General features: G+C 49.2%; 1 protein-coding gene across 2 annotated transcripts in view; it reads left to right on the top strand.

Moving 5' to 3' along the window:
• Cd6 (CD6 molecule) overlaps window positions 1-23,304 on the top strand; it is a 36,248-nt gene extending 12,944 nt beyond the window's left edge. The window contains exons 2-13 of one of the 2 annotated variants that reach the window (XM_051193953.1): window positions 11,996-12,064; window positions 13,003-13,353; window positions 13,908-14,219; window positions 14,618-14,920; window positions 16,166-16,228; window positions 17,831-17,971; window positions 18,250-18,345; window positions 19,610-19,726; window positions 21,136-21,207; window positions 21,417-21,671; window positions 21,882-21,983; window positions 22,354-23,304. In XM_051193953.1, coding sequence (XP_051049910.1) covers window positions 11,996-12,064; window positions 13,003-13,353; window positions 13,908-14,219; window positions 14,618-14,920; window positions 16,166-16,228; window positions 17,831-17,971; window positions 18,250-18,345; window positions 19,610-19,726; window positions 21,136-21,207; window positions 21,417-21,671; window positions 21,882-21,983; window positions 22,354-22,421 — 1,949 coding nt within the window. In that variant the 3' untranslated portion in view covers window positions 22,422-23,304. The remainder of the gene's footprint in view (window positions 1-11,995; window positions 12,065-13,002; window positions 13,354-13,907; window positions 14,220-14,617; window positions 14,921-16,165; window positions 16,229-17,830; window positions 17,972-18,249; window positions 18,346-19,609; window positions 19,727-21,135; window positions 21,208-21,416; window positions 21,672-21,881; window positions 21,984-22,353) is intronic. The other variant, XM_051193954.1, reaches the window with a different exon arrangement.
• Window positions 23,305-23,945: the final 641 nt, after the last annotated feature.

The raw sequence follows: 23,945 nt of genomic DNA, 5'->3' as shown, positions 1-23,945 counted from the left end.
GGGGTCGGGGGCTGCAGTGAGGCCTTCTGGGGATGCTGGGGCAGCAGTTTTTGAGCAAACAAAGCCTAGGTGCAGGCAAGGGATGAACAATCTCTCTGCAGTGAGGCAGAGGTCAGGAGCCAAGGATGACAGGGATGGACAGTCTCCCTGATGTGGATAGGGCTTGAGGTCAAGGATGACAGGGATGGACAGTCTCCCTGATGTGGATAGGGCTTGAGGTCAAGGATGACAGGGATGGACAGTCTCCCTGATATGGACAGGGGGATGACAAAACCTTTCTAAGACAGATGAAATCTCCTAAGTGAAGGTTCCCTTGATGCTGGGTGCCCAAAAGCCCCTAGAAGCCATCTCTTCTCAGAAGGAAACACAGGCTTCTCCAGGCTGGACCAGAGCCCAGAGTCCCACATGCCTCAGCAGCCATGCTTCCAGGTGTCTCTCCGGTGTTCAGAGCCAGCAGTCCCCCTTTTGACTACCTCCTGGCTTGAAATGAGGGTGCAGAGTGATGCTCCATAACCACCATGGTCACTAATGTCCACATAGATCTACGGTTCAGGGACCAGCTAGGTCTAGGGAATGGAGGCAGCATCCGAATGCCCACTATGAACCCCTCCCTGTTTTATATGTATAGTAATGTGCTCATTTGTCTATGTTAGAGACACATGAAATCTCAGGTTCCAGATAGGAGAGTTGAGGCTCAGTGGCACGTAATGACCTCTCCAAGATAACAGTTACTAAGCAACATGTCCAGCATTAGATAGAAGGTGTCTCTACATCCAAACCCATAGTCTTGTCATATGGCTGTCCTATACAACACTCTGTAAGTCCTATTTTGGATGCCTCTGTGACAGCCCCAAGTCTTTCCAGTTACTGTGTCTTTAAATTCTAGTCTGGGAGGTGTTGGTTGTTTATTCTTCTATGAATTCCCTTTTCTCAGCCAGTTCTGTGCCAGCCTGTCCTGGTAGAGTTCACAAATGACTGTGATTAGAAAACAGTACTTCTCAGGGTTTGAAACAAAGTACTTTGAGAGAAATAAAGATGAGAAAAAACAATGTCTTAAAGATAAGTAGATGCTCTCAAAAATAAGGAAGTAGGCCGGGAATTGGTGGCGCAAACCTTTAATCCCAGAACTAGGGAGGCAGAGGCAGGCACATTTCTGTGAGTTCGAGGCCAGCCTGGTCTACAGAGCGAGTTCTAGGACAGGCTCCAAAGCAATACAGAGAAACCCTGTCATGAAAACAAAACAAAACAAAACAAAACAAAACAAAAGGAATAGAACAGAAGTTCAGATCTTTGCCTAACAACATAAGCTAGCTAACATGTACCTTTTCAGATGGCGAGTGGGTAAGGTGTAGTTGTATAAAACAGTAACCTGCCACTCCTACTGTACCCCCCATCATTATGCACCTCTTCCTTCTGCATCAGTGAGATGGTACAACAGGTGGAGCCCATATGCTTCTTGGCAAAAATATTCAAATCTTGACTTTAATGCTGAGAACGCAATGTTGCTTTCTCAGCCTCTGAATGTCATTGGTCAATACTGCTCCTTCATACAAAGTCCATAAGTCTTCAACATGGGGCTGGCAGTGACTTGATGGAAGGTTTGTCAAGGCCAGGATGTAAGGTCTACTTGGGAACTTCTAAAGAGGTAACTATGCCAGGCTCTGCCCATCAGTACCCACTGTTTTGGGTAATGGTTGTTTTCTGTGTGTGCACTGCCCATGGAGGCCAAAAAGGCAATCAGAGCCTCTGGAAATAGAGTTACAGTTGGTTGCTAGCTGCTATAAGGGTGCTGGGAATTGAACCTGGGTCCTCTGGAGGATCAGTCAGCTCTTCTTGGCAGCCATCTCTCTAGCCTCTGAGATGGGTTTCATAGCATTCCCTCATGTGATGTAATCTATTTCAACCACTAGGCAGAGGGGGAGTTCTTAGTCCATGGGATATGTTTCACCAGACCAGTGAGAAACTCCTTACTGAAGGCCACTGACCACTCCTCCAGTAACTTCCTAAATTCAGCCAAGCATGGTGGTGCACACTTGTAACCTTCTCTAAGGAGTCTGAGGTAGGAGGATCGTAAGTGCACGGCCTACCTGCACTACACAGCAAAGTTTAAGGCCAGCTTGTTAAAAAAAAAAAAAAAAAAAAAAAAAAAAAAACAGAACCTGCTACCAAAGAACAATGGGCTGAGGATGTTGTATCCAAGCAGAACCCTTGTCTACCTAGCATATGCTAGACCCTGGCTGCAATTCTTAGAACTAAGAAAACAAAACCAAGATCTTCCTGGGTTTGCTGGCTACCCTGCCTCACCAGCACAGTCCTCACCCACCCTCCTTGCCCACTGTTCACGTCTTTGTCAGCATCTACACCTATAGATAGGATTCTTGACACTTGGGGCCTGGGCTTGGCTCAGGAAACACTAGTGGAGTGAAGTGAGCCTTTAGACTCTTCCATCCATCACAGAGGTAGCCAGGGCTTGTGTGAATCACCCCAAGGTGACTGGCTAATAATTGAAGGAGTCCAGAATATTGCCAGTCTGTGCTTAGATTCTTGCTCAGCCTCTTAGGAGCTCTATTGTTCCAGAAAGTTTCTTCATCTCTCTTCACCAATAAATTCACCTCTGAACACCGTTACAGAGAGTGAAAACCACAGTTTTCCAACCAAGAAAGGGCAAGAAGACATTTGGCAGGGCACATCACAATGACTCGGGTGATTTACAAGGGCCTCCCACATACGCGCTCATCAATTCTTTTTATTTTTTTCACTAAAATTGCATACATGGTAAATGTTACAGAATTTCAAAAGTACAGAAAAATGCCAATAATGCTATCTTCAAATGTAGTTCTTACTTATTTATTTAGTATGCATGCCACAGCTTCTGTGTGGTAGTAAGAGGACAATTTTTGAGAGTCCTTTCCCTCTCTCTGCCACGTGGGTTCTAGAGCTAGAACTCAGGTAACCAGGCTTGGCGGTTACCACTGAGCCATCTTGATGGACCTCAAAGATGGGGCTTGTGATGACTCTATTACAGAATCTTCCAGAAGTGTTGAGATAATATACAAGTGTACCATGACTGTTTTAAACAAGCCAAAGTTACCCTTATCTATCAAATTTGGGCTGTTCTCATTCACCACATTTGCCCAGATCTTGTAAGAAAATTATTAATTAGAATGAAAAGCATACAGATATTATCAAAAGACTTCCTTGTCTTTGCTACGCAGAACATTCACCCTCCAGAACAAGTATGGTGCATGAATCTTTTCTTCCATATTTTTGTATTTTTATTACAAAAAAATTCATTCACGTACAGAGGACAGTATTAGGATATGAGTTGGATTGTATGTAGATGGCATTCTCTCACCCAAGTACTAACCAGGCCTCACCCCGCTTAGCTTACATAATAAGCCAGGATCAAGAGTGCACAGAGTATAGACATGTACGACATGCTATGGGACACACTGGTCCAAACCTTCACCCTGTGTTCTGAAGATGTGCCAATGAACTACTCACCCATAATTAGGTAATCTTGTCTTCATACAACACACTACACTTATAACTGGTAGGCTGTTAGATTGCTTCTCCCTTTCTTCTGATAACAGTGAATATCTCTTACATACATCAGCATGAAAATACCTGGATGCTTTTTTCTAGGATACACACATGAAGGTATGGCTTTCAACATCTTGAGTTTTATCAAGTAGTCACCACCAGCCATTTTCTATGCTATTTCTGTCATAAGTAAAGGATGTCTTGTATATTTGGGGTGCAATCTGCTTTCCCCACCCACCAGACATATGTGCACACATGTATCTATCCCACACGCTATATATTTGTACCAGCTGATTCAACAAGGCCCACTTGGGCACTTACAGAGTCAGTTCCCCGAATGGGTTCTTTGTGTGATCTTGCATCTGTCCTGTGAGATTTTTATACACATGAGGCACATGAGGAGACAGTATGTAAAAAGATTTACCTGAGACCACTCCACTGGAATGGTCTTTTGGTCTTTTGTTCTTTTGAGACAGGGCCTCATGTATCCTAAGCTGACCTCTAACTCACAGTGTACCTAAGGATGACCTTGAGCTTGTCACCCTCCTCCCTCTACCCCCTGAGTGTTAGGTGTACAGGCGTGCAATGTTTGTGTGATGGTGGCAATGGAACTCAGGGTCTCGTGAATGCTAGACAAGGACTCTCCTAACTGAAATGGGACAAATGCCTAACTGTGGTGCCTATTAGCACACCAAAGTACATGCAGGCCTCCAGGCTCTCCAGCACTGCAAGTACCTGTTACAGAGCCCATGCGTCCTGGCTCCTCTTGGTGCTTCTAACCCTGCACCTACCCTAAACTTCTCTAGTTCATGCTGCCCCCTCCCCAGCTTCTCACTCCTATATAACTTTGCCATGTGGGCCATGGGGTCTCTTGGTTCTTTCTCCTCTTTGCTCTCTCTTCCTCTCTCATCCCACCCCCCACCACCATGGCCTGATTCAGTCTACTGACCATGCTTAGTCTACTATTTTCTCTCCTTGCTCTAGATTCTTCCAAATGCCTCTGCCTATACTCGCCCTCATATCTACAATAAAAACCTCCCCTCAACCATGTCTTGGAGCGGTAGGTAATGTCCTCACTTGATACAGCTACATCCCTAGCTCCAATGCTAAGTTTTGAACCCACCCATGTTTGATTCCAATCTGACGCTCCTTCTGCTGTGTAACATCTGCTAGAACAGATGGTCCTCCCCAATCAGATACCAAGACTCTGTCTAAGATCTCCTAGTGAACAAGATGCTAGGAAGGGACCTGGACTCCCTCTTCTACTCTTCTCTGAATCCTTAGTGGGGGATCAAAGGTATGAGGCAAAGGAAAAGCCAGTGTTCCTGGCTGCTGGGCTCTCATGGAGGCAAAGCCTCCCTCCTGCTCCTTGGGAATTTTATTTCGAGTGTTCTTTCTTTTCTGTGAAGTGGTGTCTCATCTTATAGTCTGGTAGCTGCAAAGAAGGTGCAAGCTGAGCAGGCCCGGAGGCCAAGAAGGGAGTCTTTTCACATAGAAGAGCTCTTGTTACCATGACAACCAGAGCCCACATCTCCTCTTCAGGAACAGAGGAGCCCATTTGTGCAGAGTCAGGGAAACCAGCAGCTAAGTTGTGAAGGAGCAGCAGCTCTAATATGGTTAAGGAGAAAGATGGAGAGGGAGGAGGAGAGCAAGGGGCCTTGGGGAGAGTAGGGTTGTTTCTGTGTGAAGACAAAGGCTGAAAGATTTCAAAGTCACTGTGGTGCCAAGGAAGGAATATATAATTAAAGGTTCTCTGCACTCTCAAATCCACTTGGAGCTGAACTAGAGAAGTGAGGTTGGAGCCTCAGGATGAAGAGTAGTAACAGTGCCTGCCATGGGCCAAGTCCTCAACATTTCACAGACGTCACCCTCCAGAGCAATCCCATATGCATTGTGTATTGTGCCCAGTACCAGGTTACAGCTAGCTGGGCTTACTGACTTTGCTAGGTCACGCAGCTGGTGATTAGCAGTGATGGTTTAAATCACTGTTTATCTGTCTCCAAGGTCCAACTTTTAAGTCATGAAAAAAGAATGTCTTGAGAGCAGAGACCATGGCATGGAAGAACTGTTGCTCTGGAATTGTGCTGCTTCTACTTTCTAGATCATTCCATTCCCTCTTGTCTCCTTCACACCTACCCCAGCTCCCAGCAGGAAGCTGAGTTCAGCAAATGTTAATGGGCTCATTGCCTGCACTGGTGAACAGGCAACAGGCTTGTTTCTCAGCACCGAGAAGAACCAGGCTCACATATTCTCACTGTCTCCAGTTGGAGCAGGGGACACCCAACCCTATTGGACTGTGAAGACCTGACAGTAGAGGTTCTGAACTGCCCTTTTCATCTCCCTGGACTCACTGGCACGGAAGAAAGGAGAAAAAAAAATAGAATTCAGGAAGGCAAGAAAGAGCCAAGCAGGTGAACATGTGCTGTGGGATATGGTGACAAGCCAATCACCTCTGCAGCCCAAGAAAGCAGCTTTTAAAAGCACCATTGTCACCAGGACCCATGCAAAAAGCTAGGCTTCTTTGCATCCCCAACTCTTTCCTAGGTAGCATGGGTGAATGGAAAATGTAAGGCTTGTGAAGAAAAGTGAACTCATACTGAAACCCCAAGCTAATGATGCTACCTTGATCAAACAGATAAAAGTTAATTTAACAATGCTTTATTATCTAATATATTTCCATTTCAACATATCAAAATAATTATTAGTGAATCTCTTTTATACTCTGTTTCCCTCATTAAGTCATTAAAATACAGCATGCACTTCAAACTTAAAGCACATCTAAATTTGGACATTAATTTTTAGAAATAAGCAATCTGCACAAGGTGTGGTGGCACATTCCTATAAGGCAGAGACAATAAAATGGCTGGAGTTTGAGTGCTAGTATGGGCTACAAAGCAATACCAGAAGAGCTAACCGTGTGACAAAACCCTATCTCAAAAAGAAGAAAGACAAGGAGGGAAGAATAGAAGGAGAGAGAGAGACACACACACACGCACACGCACACACACACACACACACACACACACACACACAGAGAGAGAGAGAGAGAGAGAGAGAGAGAGAGAGAGAGAGAGAGAGATGAGAGAGATGGGGAAGGAAAGGAGATGATCTGTATTTAGATTTTATAAATTTCTGATTAAAAGAAGAGATTGCTACACCCAAGTTGTTCCAAGCAATATTTAAAAGCTCTCCAGATCAATAGAGATGGCTCTGGAGGTAAAGACAATTGTTGAGTAAGCCTCAACAATCCCTAGAATTCATAGACAAATAGAAGGAAAGAATCAGCTCCACACCATTGTCCTCTGACCTCCATACATGCACTGCAGCACGAGCTCCCACCTCACACAATGTGACGATGGTGACGATGACAATAATTTCTCCTTTTGAAAAGCTCTCCAGTGGTTGAATTGAACTTAAAATTAGAGATGCACCAAATTAAGTAAAATGCAGCTTCCCATTCCTCAGTTGTACAAACCACATGCCAAGTGCTCTGTGTGCCCTTTGTCATGAGGCCACGGCACATGCAGCTTTCCCCCCAAGCTGGACAGAACAGTCTCTAGTCTTCCCAGATCTAAGTTCTTGGCAGCCTTTAGGCTGTGAGCTCTCCACACACAGTGACAGTGGCCCAGCCTCTGCAGTGGGATGCCAGGCTTGTAAAGAAGCTGTTCTGTCTGTACTTGGGGGTTTAGCAAGGGACTTCAAGAGCTAGCATGTTCAGTTCAAATCTTGCCGTAATTACTGTCCGGATGTGTGTCCCCAGACCATTTGCTGCACACTGCTGTGTCTGTTTATTTGATGGTGACATAAAACAGCTGAATAACAGCTGCATCTATAGAACACATAGCTAGTGTTCAATAGTTGTTCTCTCTCATTTTAGATCATAATCTAATTATCAAAGAATATAAGGTGGTCATCTACTCATTATACCAGTGAGAAAACAGAGCCAGACAAGGCAAAGGATTCGCCTAAGGTCACACAGCAAGTTAATGACCAGAAGCAATCAAGACCCCTTTCTGCCAGTGCTGAGCTTGGTGATCCCTCCACTGTGCCTCCCCTAGAGAATGCTGACATTTTCAGGGAAAATGCCCAGATCTTGCAATCATATAAGCTGATTGTTTCTTCCTCAGGAGGGAGTTGGCATTGACTAACCTGGCCATATGGTTCGTTCTAGCTTTCTCTGCAGGGTTGTGTGAGCAGAATGCCCTGATAGCCAGCCCTAAAACTCATTGCATTGATGCTATGAGCACCAGTGCATTTATTTGAAGATTCATGAGTAAGTAGGTGAGCTAGTTTTTATTATGATGTAGAATATATGGACATTTTAGAAGAACACAAAGCAGGCAGAAAACAGAAAAACCCACCATAGGAGAGTGTGTTTTCTTTTTCTGATGATCTTTCCTCACTGACAAAGACTGAGCTCAATCTATTTCTATCCTTTTAGCACTCCTTTTGGGCGAGGCTCTGTGCCCGGTGCACATGGCCAGCAAAAACACATACGGATGCTGCCCATGTATCTCTTAAAATATAGTAGAGCTGTGTTGGCCAGGCTTCCTGTTGCTGTGGCAGATACATTTGAAAACGAATTAAGGGAAAAAGAGGTTGATTTGGGCTTATAGTTTCAGAGGTATCAATCTATCACTGCAGGGAGTACATACAGGGCAGAGCTGTTTACCAAATGGTTGCCAGGAAGCAGAGGGAGATATGGAAGGGAAGAGGGAAAGGGAAAGAGGGAGGGAGGAGGAGAGGGAGGGAGGGAGGGAAAGATGGATAGATAGATGGATGGATAGATGATGGATGGATGGATGGATGAATGGATGGATGGATGGATAGATGATAGATAGACTGAGAGACAATGCGCAGTTGCTCTTATCGGCTTGCTCTTCCTTGACTGCCTATAGAGTGATGCCATCCACATTCAGGATAGATCCTGTCCCTTAGTGAACCCTCTTGGGAAATGTCCTCAAGCACACCTAGGGGTGTGTTTTGGTTTTTTTGTTTATTTATTTGTCATTTTTAATTATATTTTTGTATATTTTGTGTGGGTGTGGTAGGGATGGTCAGATCAGAGGACAGCTTGTAGGAGTCTGTCCTCTCCTGGCATGTGGGCCCCAACTACCAAACTTAGGTTGTCAGGCTCCGAAGCAAGTGCCTTTACCTGATTTTTGCTAGATGCTTCTTTATCTGGTCAACATTAAACTTCATAGGGACAGATGACATTATTACTCATATCCAAAATAACTGTGTCACCCTCGTGGCTTTGTCCCCAAAGAAATGCCCCAGGCTGCCACGAGAGAGCATTACAGGGGAATGAACATGCCATTCTATTGTAAACCTTCACCCAGCCATTAAAAACCCTCTGTAAATAATTTATGACAAACATTTGTTTTCTTAGCCAGTTCCCCAATGGCTCCCAGAGAACACAGATATCTTCAGTTTTGGGGTGAGTGGGCATTTGCCTTGGTTTTAGTACTATAGGAAACCAAGACGGCCAGACGCTTTTATCGGTAACCCTCTGGCCCCCTATAGGCCTGGATGACAAAATGTCATATTGATTCATCCTTATCACAAGCCTGTAACATGGTGAGAATTATCTCCAGTTTGGAAAGGGGTCACATGAGATTCAGAGAGCATTGATGTCCTGCTTCAGTTACAGAGTCTCTCCAACCACTAGTTCCAGGTATGGACTTTGATCACCACAGTGAACCACATCGGGAAGTTACCCTCAGCCCTTGCATAATTCAGGCAAGCTAGTGCTCTGGCTCTGGCTCTGAGCTTCACCCCAGTCCTCAAGGTCACATCTGCAGGCTACAAGCCCAGAAGCATGGGTACAGAGGGCTTCCTTTGCTGTTCTGCTGTTGTGTGGACTTGAAAACACTTCCCAATGTTTCCAACCAGCAGTAACACACGCCACACTTCCTACGAGATTCTTTCTGTAGATTTCAATCTCCTTACTTCTGAGCCACCCCTTCCCACCCTCACCCTGACTCCTCCCCAACACAAAAGCCTTCCTCCATGATGTGTTAAACTCTATCATGCACCTGTCTCAGGTCCAGCCTGGTGGCCACAGGCACCCTGGGCTGTAGCTGGCACCTAAGTGACATATACACCTGGGAAGGGACCAGGCTGGCCTCAAATAGAAACCCACCCACTTCTACCTCCAGGGTGCTTTGGATTAAGAGTATTGCCACTATTTCAATTCCCTTTCTTTTAAAGGGCTACATACAGTACCAAGCTATGAACAGACTGAGCAGACCAGACTTTACAAGCAGTTTCCCCATGGACAGATATTTGGTCTCCATTGTTAGTTTTGTACTATTCCATAAAAATGCACTGAGTGTTGTTTTCCTTTCCAAAAAGTATACCCGCCAGGAGGTGGTGGCCCCCACCTTTAATCACAGCACTTGGGAGGCAGAGGCAGGCAGACCTCTGTGAGTTCAAGACCAGCCTGGTTTACAGGACAGGCTCCTGGTCCAGGGCAGCCTCCAAAGCTACACAGAGAAACCCTGTCTCTAAAAAACCAAGGAAAAAAGTTATACCTATATGTTTGTGTGTGTTCATGCCACGACATGAGAGTGAGGTCAGTGTCAACCCATTGAAGCTGGTTCTTTTCTCCCGCCACGTGAGTCCTGGGGGCTACACTCCAGTTGTAGACTTCACAGAAAGTGCCTTTACCTGCTGCACTTTCTTTTCCGTCAAGTATCACACACACACACACACACACACACACACACACACACACACACACCAGTGGTGTTTTGCCTGCATGTGTGTCTGTGTGAGGGAGTCAGATCTTGGAGCTACAGACAATTGTTAGCTGCCATGTGGGTGCTGGGAATTGAATGAGGGACCTCTGGAAGAGCTGTCAGTGTTCTTAACCACTGAGCCATCTCTCCAGCCCCTGTCCAGGCTTCTTAATTGTACATAGTAAATTCACAGGGAAAGGGAAAAAAGTTTCTTTTCATAAGTTTTACTTATAAGTTTTACTGCAGAAAAAAGTGATCTAATTTGAAATGAGATCCATGGGGCCAGGGAAAATGTAGATGACAAGGAGGAATCCCTTGTCCTGCCCTGGGGTCTCTGTGAACAGAGACTGTAGTGGAAGGCGGGCTTGAGATAGCATATACTCTTGTTCCTACAGCAAGAAATTCAAGATCACAAAAATCCAGATGTTCTCTTGTAACCAGGGATAGGACAACACCTGTACAAAGCCCAGTCTCAGTCAAACAATCAACGAGCACCATGTTGATCATCCTGGAGGAGCCACCTGGGATCTGCCCTCCCAGACTTTCTGGTCTAGGATAAATACCATGCACCTTTACACACAAGAAAGCAGTTGTGCACACCAAGAGAGATATAAAACCCAAACTGCCCCAAACATGGTTTCTCTCTCTCTCTCTCTCTCACATACACACACACACACACACACACACACACACACACACACACACAACCAAATGAATACAGTCTCCATCACCATGCTAACATGGTCACACATAGTCTCTCGGCCACCATTCTAACCCTCCCTTCTTTTCCTTCCCCCATGCATATGCAAAAATATTAAAAGCCCCACTGGAGCTCTGGGCTGGTTGCTGTGGGAACAGGAATTCTGCAAAATTCTGCAATCTTCGCTCGTGCACATCTGAATTCTCTCTCTGAATATTACAGTCATTGTGGAGTTTGTGCTTTGAATTCTGAGTCATTTCCCCATATAGGTCAGGCTGGGATGCAGAGGAGGGAGTTGGTGAAGACTGGCAATTAAAGGCCTGATTACTTTCTGTCAGGCAGATGGAGGGGCCTAGATAGGAAGGGCTGAATCTCCAAGGGTGTTCGCTGCCCCAGGACTTCCCTGGGCCCTAGACATGAGAGTGAGCAGAGAGACCCAGAGGGAGACAGCTGAGAGGTCTATATCTTGAGAGAAGCAATGGCATTTAGATAAGGTACAGCCTGCTCAAGGGACCTGGGGGGGGCACCGTGTTTCTGCTCTCCTCCCTCCCTCTCAGCTCTGTTGTAGTTCCCCATAGCCTGGATCCAACAGAAGCCCAAAGCCCTGGTCAGATGCTGAGGTTACCCTCTTGGGACAGAGTGGATAGCAGTGGCACTGAAGGGGCAAATCACCCTATCTGGCACCAGCAATGGATTTTTATCACTCCCATTTCCCTTTCTGATCTGTAAAATGAGATTGCTAACAGCACGGTGCTGTTGAGAGTGAATGGATTGTGGTATGCAAAGCCCTGGAATAGGACCTTAGAGAAAGTCTCTTGTGTCTGAAAGCACTTTGTAGCGCAGTGGTTCCCACCCAGTGAGAGAGTTTTCCCAGTCTGAAGGGAGCAAAGGAACCTGGGCCAAGGCTCACATTTTCCCAAAAGCCTCAGCAGGCTCCTTTCATTAGGGCATCTCCATGGCCCCCAGGCTCGAGAGCTCGCTTACCCTGGTTGCTGCTGGTTCATTTCAGGCCTCCCATCTTCATTCCCCTCTGGCCAGCACAGAAATGGCAGCACCACAAATGTGCCCTTGGACTCAGGTAAGCAAACCATTTTCCCAGGCCCTGCAGTCAATTTCCTGAGACCAAGTAGACTGTCTGAGTAATAAGAAAGGACAGTGGATTTTCCAGTACCAAAGTCCTGACTCCAGAAACCACCTCTTCCTTCTGACCCGGAGAACAAGGTCCGGTTAGGCTCTCCTTGTGGTCTGAGAACGCCTGTCTTTGAGAGTCTCATGTATACCACAAGCCACTTGAGGGATTCGTGCAGAGCAAGCCAGGGTTTGTGGTGGCGTGATGAGCCCCATCTTTTGTTTCCTCTGCATGTGTTTATTGAGGCCCTACTCTGTGCAGAGATGTGAGCAAGCACTGGGGACAGTCTAGGGAGCAGAAACAGACAGACCGTTCCTATAGAAAGCTCCCTGCGATCTAAGGAAGGTTCTATAGGGAGGCCACCCATTCCCACCTCAGCAGCAGGTCTTGTCACCATCATGTCCTCTAGGATAATACCTTCAGTGCAGCCCAGGAACCAGGGAAGGGACTCTTGGTCCAAGAACGCCCCTGCACCCAGATCCTGCTGGTTGTTGTTCTGTGGGGGTATTATTGTTGTTTTGTTTTATTTTGTTTTGTAATGAAAGGTTGCCACTGGAGACCGGGGGACCAGAGAGGACATTGTTGGGCCCAGCCCCTGATTCTCACACTAGATTTAACCTATCCTAAAACTCCAGATTGGCTCCCAAGTCTCACCTTTTCTTTAAATTGAATACTAGAGTCAGGCCTTGAAGCACTCCTGTCTTTCCCTGAGGCAGCCCAGCTGCATCCTGCTGGCAGGAAGGCCTGAGGCCCACAGCTGGGAGGGATGTTGGGGAAGGTCATGAAACAGGGTGGAGTTGGATCGCCCAGGCTGTCAGCCTCACCCCCGTTCCCAGGTGGGGGAACAAAGATCTGATGAGGTCTCTGCTCAAATATGACCCTTCCAGAGGAGCAGATGGGGGTTCGGCTAGTGAATGGGACCAGTCGCTGCAGCGGATCTGTGGAGGTTCTACTGCGGGCATCCTGGGAGCCTGCATACGTGGTACATCGGGACAGACTCACCACCCAGGCTGTGTGTGAAGCACTGGGCTGTGGCGCTTTGGAGAAGGCTACCTACCTGATGCCTCCCACCTCGGAGCTGCTACCCAGGGCCACCTCTGGGAACACCAGCAGTGCTGGGAATACGACATGGGCGCGGGCACCAACCGTGCGATGCAACGGAGCCCACTGGCAGCTCTGCAAGATAGAGGACTATGAGTACATCAGCGACAGGAGGCTGGTGTGGGTCATCTGTGCAGGTACATGTGCCTCCCCCTACCTACCCTACACCTCAGGCTTTCACCACTGTAGCCAAACTTTGATCTCCAGACTTCCTCCACCAGCCTCCCGAGTTGTGCCAACTCAGGTGGCTCCTCTTTGACAGCCCACTGAATGTGTAATTTCCAGATCTGAGCATTGCCTCAGATGTGACCTGCAAAGCCCTCCCTAGCTAGATATCCAGAACATCCCTTTGGTCCCCCGTCCTAACCCAATCTCTGCTTATTCCCTGTATCCTTCCTGATTGGGACCTGGATGCTCACTCTTCCTCCAGGTAGATAATTTGCCATGTTCCCAGGTTGCCTTTGCCCTGAGGCTTGGTGGCTGAGAGCAAAGCTCGAGGACTTGCCTACCTGGTCTCTAGTCCTGCCTTCTGCCCTTCAAGTCCCTCCCACATTGTCTCTAAGCCATGCCCACTGGGTTCTCAGTTAAGAAGGGGCTCCCAATCCTCCCTCCAGGTTACAGACACTCCCACTGAGTCCAGCACCCAACTCTTCCTGCCTCACCCCTAACATCCAAACCCTCCCATCCTCAGAGAACCAGGCTGTGAGATTAGTGGACGGTGGCAGCCGCTGCGCTGGCCGCGTGGAGATGCTGGAGCACGGTGAATGGGGAACAGTGTGCGATGACACATGGGACCTGAAAGACTCAAACGTGGTGTGCAAGCAACTGAGGTGCGGCTGGGCAGTGCAGGCTCTGGGAGGCTTGCACTTCACCCAGGGCCGAGGTCCCATCCACCGAGACCAGGTGAACTGCACCGGGAACGAGACCTACCTGTGGGACTGCCTGGGGCTGCCTGGAGAGCGGTACTGTGGTCACAAGGAGGACGCAGGAGTGGTGTGCTCAGGTCAGTCAGTGAGCCTGAAGGAGGTGACATATTTGGGATGGGACTAAGGCAGGGAGTCCTATCTACTACCCACCCCATCACTGTTGAGCTATTAGAGACCAGGGGTTCTGGTCCCACCTGTGCTGCTTGTTTATATCCACAGCACTGGCATTAGTAAAGTGATCAGTAACAACCCCCAGATGCAGCTGCTTCTGCCTGTCCACAGCTCACACTTTGAGCAGTCAGGATCTAGAGTCCCACCAGAGGGCTGGCCAGAGCAGGTGGGGTGTGCGAAGGGGTCATAGGTACAAGAGGAAAAACACATAGGGCTGTCTAGGCCCATCTCTGCATTGGGGGTTCTAAGTTGGCAGGGGCCTGGGCTCAGAACATCCTAGCGTGACTCTATCACTTGCCTACAGAGCACCAGTCCTGGCGCCTGACTGGAGGCATTGACTCCTGCGAAGGGCAGGTGGAGGTATATTTCCGAGGGGTCTGGAGCACCGTGTGTGACAGCGAGTGGTATGATTCTGAGGCCAAAGTGCTCTGTCGGTCCTTGGGTTGCGGATCGGAGGTGGATTGGCCCAGGGGGCTGCCACATACTCTGGCAGGTAGAATGTACTACTCCTGTGAGGGAGACGAATTCACCCTCAGCAACTGCTCCTGGAGGTTCAACAACTCTAACTTGTGCAGCCAATCGCTGGCAGCCAGAGTCGTCTGCTCAGGTACCTTCCCCAGCCCCTCCACCACTAGATTTAGTCCACAAATTTTGCCTCTGTTTCTGCCTGCAGATGGCTTAGCAACTGGCAGATACTGGCCCAAGAAAATCCATTGCCTTTACCATGCTCAGACAGACACTACTAATGGATCAGAATGGTTTTTGTGTTTTGTTTCTGCAAGATGCTCAACTCAGACCCAAGTTCATGCATTAAGTATTTATCAAGGGAGTCATTATTATGTGCTTAGTAATTGGTCCCTGTTGAATGGAATGGTTCAGTAGGTGAAGCCAGTTTGCTGTCACAAAGGTGATGATTTTGGGACACTCAGATTAGGAAACACGGATGGTAATAACATGTACGACAGTGTCTGGAGCTATAGTCATATGCCATGTACCTCCAAGCTCTCAGTAGCTTATCTCAATTGAGTCTTACACCCACTTGTAGGAGGTGGTTTCCACTGTACTTCGCCAACTCTAAGACCACAGTGGCAAGTCACAGCATTGGTGTCTTAGGGACCATAATGATAAATAAATGCAAGCCGGAGGTGTACCTCAGTGGTAGGCCACTTGCCTGGTGTACATGATGCCCTGGATTCAAACCTCAGTACCTCAAGGAAGGAAGGGAGGGAGGAAGAGAGGAAAGGAACACCAAAAGTCCTAGTGTGGCTGGTGTGGTGAAATAAACTACAAATGAATATGGTCTCTTCACATGCTGTCACACAAAGTGAGGCCATTATTCCTATTACAGAGGCATTATAGTATGAAGGTGAGGTCCCCACCTACAGGAACACAGTGTTCCAGCTTTGCTGTTTAGTAGCCAGGAGGACTGGGGCAGTTCCTCTGCTTCTGTGGCTTCAGAGTAAGGGATGCTTTTCCAGGTAGCTGAAGACTGGGATGCTATGGCTCTGGGCTCTGTAAGCTGCACAAGTTAGGAAACAGATTCATTACGTTAATGAGGACATAGCTCTAGCTCCCGAGGTCCCAAAGAGCAAACTGAAAGTTGAGTGGGAAAAGGACACAGGGTCTGCAGCAGCTTACACAGGAAGAAGATTCTAACTGAAGCATCTTCCCACCCAGCTCCCTAGGGATTTTCTTACTGCTAGGGGCTCGGTTTCTGTACCCTTGTGCCCACAATGGGAACTCTCCTTGGTTCCAGGGAATTTGTCTGTCTTGTGCAGTTTCCTGAACAAGGTTTGGCACATAATAGGTACTCAGGAAACTCACCAAGGACATGGGTGGTACTTTCCAACAGGCTCCCGGAGACATCAGAACCTGTCCACTTCTGAAGTGCCTTCCAGAGTGCCGGTCACGATAGGTAAGTGTAGCAGTGCAGGTGCCTCTGTATGCATTTGTGATCATACACTCATGAACGTCTGCCTGGGGACAGCTGGCAACTTGTTTCTAGGGCCACCAATCACACCAATAGACTATTTCCTCAGTTGGTGGAGGGCATCCTGACATATAGAACCACAGCCATATAGGACCTATCTCTCTCTCTCTCTCTCTCTCTCTCTCTCTCTCTCTCTCTCTCTCTCTCTCTCTCTCTCAATCCTTGTGATCCAGAGAGACCCTCAGTGCTTTGGAACTACTTGGGTGCAACACTCCTGACCTTGCCAGGTGGTGGGGTACCAAGAAGTAGTCATGGGGTCTAGTTCCCTCCCTTCATTAACTCCCAAGCCTTTCTACACCCCCACCTCATCATGAATCAACTGAGAGAAGCCTCTCTAAAATCTGAGGAACAAGCTGAGGTTCAGAGTTAGGGTGACAGCAGCCCTGCTGGCCAGCACTTGAAACTTCAGCTCTATTTCCAGACCTGTGCCAGGTGTGCCTACTAACTCTGTGCAGCTTGCCCATCCCCAGGGCTGGCTCCTGCTGTGTTTGCTAGCTCTGTGTGGTCACATCTCTGAGCCTCAGGTTCCCTTGAGTTTGGGATGGTGATTAAAACTTCTTTCTAGGGATCTGCTGTGAAGTTATTTCATGAAACCATTTCCTAACACTTAGAATGGGTCTGTGCTCTAAGAGCCACGTAGAAGTCCAGCACTGACTGGGTTTCCTTCCCTGCTGCCTGGAGCACTTGCATCCTGCCTCAGACCCTCAAGATGGGGCAGGACAGGGCCTGGAAGAGAGACTGAAGGACCGGAGTTCTGCTAGAGGCCCCGGCTATGGATAAAGAGCAGAGACAGGAGTGAGATTCTAGGAGCTGCCCAGGCTACGGAACGAGGCTGGCAGGATTTGCAGCTCCCTTGTCCCCTTTTGAAGTCAGGGTGAAGAGTCATACCTACTCCAAAATGCAAAGAGAGACTAGGTCTCTTGGAACCAGGTGGGGGTCCATTGTCAACATTTCCCTTAGCCCCAGGGATTTGCACCCAAAAGCCCCCCTCACTCAGCATCCCCTCACACTGGTTCTGGGTACCAAATCTTACTTTCCCTTCCTAGCCCAAACCATCCCAGTAGCAGCCAGAAAGGAAAGGGGAGAACGTGAGGACTGACCCAGTGTTGTGTTTTCCTCTGAGGAAGCAGACACAGCCAACTTGTATCTCCCCACTTGGCAGAGCCCCCAGGCCTGTGAGAATGTCACCATGTTGCAACTCTAGGATATAATGCCTGACACACAGTGATACTAAGTGATTGTCTACTGAACAAACATTAAGTGCTGAAGGCCAGGAGAGCAGGTGGGGGAGAGGGAGCCAGAGGAGAGTTTCAGGCAGTAAATGCATTTAGTCAATTGTTCATTTAATATGCACTCACAGAGCACTTTCCATATATGAGGCACTTAGAAGATCCGAATGAAGAGGGGATGGGGAAAATGGTGAAAAAGAGAATGGGAACACTTCATCAAGGTGGAAAGGCAAGGCAAGGAACAAAAGGGGCCCATAGCCCTTCCCTTTTCTGCCTGAGTTACAGTTCTCATTTCCAGAATCTTCTGTGACACTGAATGTGAAGGACAAGGAGTCTCGAGAGCTGGCACTCCTCGTTTCCTGTATTGTCCTGGGAAGTCTCTTTCTTGTCTCCCTCATCTTCATAGTGGTTCTTCTCTTGAAAGCCAAAGGACGATACGGTAGGTGTGACGGCTACTGGACAGGAAACTGCAGTTGTGAGGCACAGGCTTCCCCCAGTATGTGAGGTGTAAAGAACCCCAGCAGGACTGGTCCTGCAAGGACCATACAGCTCTGGCCTGGGGAAATCTTGATGATGGGAAGGATTTTCCCAGCATGCTCAGTAGTGGAGCCCACTAGTGGAGGTTTCTCAGGAGAAGCAGACTCTGTGTTTGTGTCGGGTGTGGAGCGAAGGAGATGTGTCCTTGAACCTGGAACCCAAAAGGCTCCCTTCCCTTAGCCCTCCCTGTTTCAGCGAACCACCAGCACCTGCCCACTGCCATCCAAGCAGGAGTCAATAACTATCATGCTGTCCCCATCACCATTCCCAAAGAAGGTAGGATGTCACCTGTGGGAGAAGGCAGGGGAGGACGGGAGGGTAGACTCTGGAGGGTCACCAATGCTGAGGTCAGAGTGGCATCGACAGAAAAGGAGCCCGGGCCGGACTATGCACGGGCTGTGTTGCCTTGAGCAATTCAGGGTCTCTCTGACTTAGCAGACAGATGACTTTCTAGTTCAACCTTGTGCCAAACCTGGGCTTTTGAGTTCTGAGCAAATACAAGAGAAATGTTTAGGGTGCTGGTTCTCAGAGGAAACGTTAGCTCTGCTCACTAGCTAGTAGATTTGTGATGTCACTTCTTAAGATGCTTCCCACCCAGGTGTTCCACAGAACCCACCATCATCCTTCCAGAACAAAGGCTGGGGGTGTGGCTACATTGGTTGGGTTCAGTCCCCAGCAGCACACACACAACCCAGATGTGACGGTGCACTCCTGTACCGTCAGCACAGCACATGGGAGGTAGAGGCAGGAGGGTCAGCAGTGCAGGGTCATTCTGGTTGTATATTGAGTTTGAGGCTAACATGGCTTACATGAGACCCTATCTGAGGAGGGGGTGAAGACTGGGAGACAGCTCAGTTGGTTAAAGTGTGTGCCTTGAAAACATGAAGACCTAAATACAGTCCCCAGTATCCATGCAAAAAGTTGATCATGGTGGCCTGGGGCTGCAATCCCAGTGCTGAGGAGGTGAAACAGGCTGCCCGTGGGGCTTGCTGGCCAGCCAGCCTAGCCTATTCAGCAAGCTCCAGGTCCCAGTAAGAGAACCTGTCAAAATGTGGTGCAGGGTGTGGTGGCCGGTGACACGTGGCTTTAATCCTAGGTTTCCAGAAGCAGGGCAGGCAGGTATCTATGAGTTCAAGGCTAGCCCTATTAACACAGAGAGGTTCAGGTCAGCCAGGGATACATACTGATGCCCTTATCTAAAACAAACAAACAAAAACCAAAGCTGCTATTCTTGGGGCTGGACACACACACACACACACACACACACACACACACACACAGAGAGAGAGAGAGAGAGAGAGAGAGAGAGAGAGAGAGAGAGAGAGAGAGAGAGAGAGAGACCTGTCACACATTCACACAACCTTTAGGACATGATTTGCCTCCAAAGAGTTTGAGTTTCATCTCATTGTGTTGTAAAACAAAATAGGTCACCTGCTACTCTGTCCCCTTTTCCTGCTAGTGGGCTCTCAACCTCTTCCCTTAAGTGTTCTGCCCACCTCAGTGCTGGACCCTGTCCCCCACTCCTCTGTTCTCTCCCTAGCTCCTACGCTGTTCATCCAGTCCCGGGTCCCTGAGGACTCGGACTCCAGTTCCGACTCCGACTATGAGCATTATGACTTCAGCTCCCAACCGCCTGTGGCCCTGACCACCTTCTACAGTGAGTGCTGGACTGGCTCCAGGGGCTTGGGACCTGCAGGAGGGCACCAGCTGATGCCCACAGGGCTTTCACAGGACTTCCCTATAGCTCCCTGTACTGAAACTTTCAAAGTGCCCTGTGACCCTGGAGCTCTGTCTGCACGGGAGTGTCTCTTGTGCTGTCTCTGGCTGGGTACTATCTCAATACCATCACCAGGTCCTGCACACGCATCTAAGGATGCTGAGGCTGTGCAAACCCTGAGGGTCCAAGTGAGACACAATTCAGGCAAATCCTTGCACACTCATCCTCCCCAAACCATGTCTTATTCTGGCCTGCCCAGCCCCTCCACTACCATGCTAGCTCACACCTTAGCCAGTTTGTCTAGCTGGCCCACTGTCTGCTGGGAACAGGACCAGGGAAGATAGCACTTGCATCAGGGCCCAGGCAATGCTTGGATGACAGACGAGTCCAGAGTCCCGCACCTCTGTGGATCTCCTTGGAGCATGTCAGAAAAAATACTTGAGTGAGCCCCATTTATACCTCCTGTAAAATCAAGTCAGTACCAGAGTTCAGCTATATGTGACAGAACCCTGCCCAAATATCAGAACCCTAAAAGTTGGGGAGCCCCAGATCCCTTTGATGTTGCTGTGAAGTCCCTAGGGTTTTGCTTTTATCAATATGGTGCAGAAGACATCATTGTCATCTCCACACAGCAGGACAGCAAGGGCATCCTTCACTTCCATCCCTCCACTCAGAACGTAAGCCTGCTAGCTGTGAGGGGGGGCAGGGCAGGGAGCCTCCACCATGGTAGCCGAGGGTAATGCAGGGGAAGGTGGACACTGGGCAGTGGCAGCTTCTCCAGTTCGCCTGCTGACTCGGGATCTCTGGGAGGGTCCCAGAGGAGGGTCCATGGTGATGTTTGGTTGTGGGACATCTGAGCCCAGGTGTGTAGGATGTGATGTTGTGTCCCAAATGCTATGACATTGGAATACAGAGTCATTGCCAGGCTTCAAAGAACTGACCCACATTTTTAAGCCAGATCCTGAGCTTAAAGCTGAGCAGGGTACAGTGATTCTCGGCCATGTGGCTTCTCCTCCACCCCCAGGAAGTACCTCCCAAGACAAATACAAGCCCATTTCTGGATCAGCCAGGGCACGTGGGTGAGCAGATTTGGAAACATCCTTGTGAGGAACAACCAGGGCATGTAGGCAAACCCGCAGTTGGTTATATCCTTATGAGGAGCATCTATAGCACGGGTTGGGCATGGGGGGAACCAGGTTTCTAGCCAGGAGCTCCCTGTCTCCACACTGGTCCATGGTAGACCTGAGATACCCTAGATGAAATGGAGCCCTGTCCCAGTCAAGGTTGTCCTCCTCCAGGCTCCTGGTAGGAGACAGAGCCTGTATCTCCACCTACCCTGCTTCCTGCAGATTCCCAGAGGCATCGGGTCACAGAGGAGGAGGCCCAGCAGAACAGGTTTCGGATGCCACCCTTGGAGGAAGGTGAGTCTACAGTGGTTAGGTTTTGGAGAAAGTAAGCAGTGTGCCAACCTTGCCTCCAAACTCAGTAGCTCAGCTCACCTTAGGATGCACTAGAAGAAACTTCTCTCAACCAGTGTTTCTGCCCTAAACATTCCCATAAGCAGTGCGTCCTGCTGGAAGTCTGATTTAAAGCCCTCTTGCTTCCGTCTTTCTCTCTTTTCCTGGCCCAGGTATTGAAGAGTTGCATGTTTCCCACATCCCAGCTGCTGTCCCCATACCCTGTGTGGCGGATGTTCCCTCTCTGGGCTCTCAGTACCACATGAGGAGCAACAGTGGGTCCAGCACCTCCTCTGGGGCGGACTACTGCAACAGTCCCAGCAGCAAGCCACCCCCATGGAACTCTCAAGTGTTTTCTTCTGAGAGGAGTCCCCCCATAGAGCAGCCCCCCAACTTGGAACTGGCTGGCTCTCAGGCAATGTTTTCAGGTAGTTGTGTGTCCTCCCAAGCTCCCAGTCCTATGTCCAACCTACCCAGAAGAGGCATAGAGCCCAAACTCTGAGCAGCTGTGTGACGTTGGGCAAGTCTCCTCCCCTCTCTGGGCCTTCATTTCCCCCATTTGCCTAACTCCAGACTTAGCTCTCCTGATTCCTCAGGCTGGCTCCTGGCAGAGAGTAACTAGCTTGGGTCTTTCACAGAGACAGCAGATGGTGACACTTCCAGCACCTCCTCTGGAGAGTGGTACCAGAACTTCCAGGCACCACCCCACCACCCTCCAGCAGAGCAATTTGAATGTCCAGGTAGCTGGGGCAGAGGCTGGGTGGGGGTGGGGTGTGTGAGCAGGATGGAGAAATATTTGGAGGTTTCTGTTAGAGGAAGTGAACTCACTGCATTCAAGCAGAAGCTGCTGGCTGGCCACACAGGGGGGGTGTCAGTAGTGGTAAGGCTGCTGGTAAAGATGGGGTAAGGCCCATCCTCCTTGCGCCGGTCTGGACCTCAGCTCTGGATTACACAAGGTTCTGGCTGGAGGTAGCAGCAGACAACAGGGTGAGATGATTTCAGACGGTGACTCTGGTGCTGAGGTAGCTGGTGGACTGCTCACTGTCTCACAGCATGGCGACAGGGGTAGTGACTGTGCCTCCAGCTGAGCTGATCCTTCTGGCCCCACAGGACCCCCTGAGCCCCAACCAGACTCCACCGATGAGGAGGAGGACTATGATGACATTGGACCAGCCTAGCCTGGGTGCCTGAGGCTTATGGGTGGCCCCTCCCTACACTCTCCAGTTCTACCACCCATCAACTTCCAAGAGGCTGAGGCCCCTAGCAGAGGTGGAAGGGCATCCTCCCAGACCCTCATCCTCCACCCATCCATCAACCTGCAGGAGCCTGGAGCAGAAGGAGTGACCAACCATGTGAACACCGAGTCCTGGGTTGAGCAAGCAGGGTCTGGCCACTTCTGGCAGTGGCACCTCTGACAGGGTCATGCTAGGTAACTCTGAGGCCTCAGCTCACTCTGCCAAGTCAGGTACTCTGATCCTAAGTCTTGGGAAACTATCAAGGGGCTGAGCAGCTCACCCACTGCTGCAAAGATAGGTCCTGGGTCAGGGGCTACCATTATCACTCAGGAAGGCAGTGCTGTCTGAATGCAATCAGAGAAGCACCCACTTAGAATGGGACTTAGCCTTCCTGGGCACTGTCAGCTGAGAGTAACCAAGACAAACACATGCTCCCACCCACTTAAGTCAAGGCCAATATGGCCAACCAGAGGTGTCTGAGTCCACCAGGGGCACTGGCTGGACCTCTATCTCTAACCTTGGACAACTGGACATTATTTTGAGTTCCTTAGGGTTTATAGAGGGTCCCTGCACAGCCACAGAATGGAGGGACAGGCAGCTCAGTTGGGGGAAGAGAGCAGGGGTCTGCCTGAAGGGCAAGAGCCTGCTAGAAGCTCTGAGTCCCCACAGATCCACTTGGACTGACAAGAACGCTTTGGGTGAATGTAGCTACTGCATCCAGGACTTTAAAGAGGACATCCCCACAGCCTCAGAAAACTTCACAAAACTGGAGGGTTCCAGCCAGGCTATGGTGGCCTGTCTTGAGTTCCTGAGATTAAATGATTGCTGAGTGAAAATGAGGTGTGTCATGACAATTCCTTAAGCTCTGTGTGTGCTGTGTGTGCTCATGTGTGTATATGTGCACATGTGGCAGCATACATTTTCTCAAGGGCAGAGGAGCTCAAGTCCTTGCAGTGGAATGTTCTAGAAGCTCCCGAAAGAATTAAGGAAGGAGTTGACACCATGTACGAGTACATCTGTGCTCTAGCCACCCAGGTTCAGTCCCTGAGGGATATCTGAACACACACCTTAAGGCCGTTCCCTGAGGGATGAGAGATGGGTATCCTGTGGTTGGTTGGGGACTTGAGAGTGCATAACCGCCCCCCACCCTCCTCCACACATATACCCAGCTCCTTAGGATGTAAGCCTGGTGCTTCAATACTCCCATCAAATACTCTCAAGGGAAAGGTGGTCTAAGAGCAGCCACCTTCCCCTGACAATTGAATGCACTGTGCTGGGGTGCCATGCTAGCTGTGGGCAAAACGGAGGCAGCTTTGATCCATTTGGGCAGAAATGTCAGGGCTGCCATCCACCGTGGCCTGCACTCTGGTCAAACGCAGGGAAAGGAGAGACCGGCCAAAGCCATGCAAAAGGTGGAGGGCAGCTGCCCAGATGTTCCCAGGCCTGTGCACCAGCTGGCTCTGCCAG

Source organism: Phodopus roborovskii, unplaced genomic scaffold (assembly GCF_943737965.1).
Source record: "Phodopus roborovskii unplaced genomic scaffold, PHOROB, whole genome shotgun sequence".
NCBI lineage: Eukaryota > Metazoa > Chordata > Mammalia > Rodentia > Cricetidae > Phodopus > Phodopus roborovskii.
The sequence above is the reverse complement of the archived record's forward strand: the minus strand, read 5'-3'. Positions and strand labels throughout refer to the sequence as shown.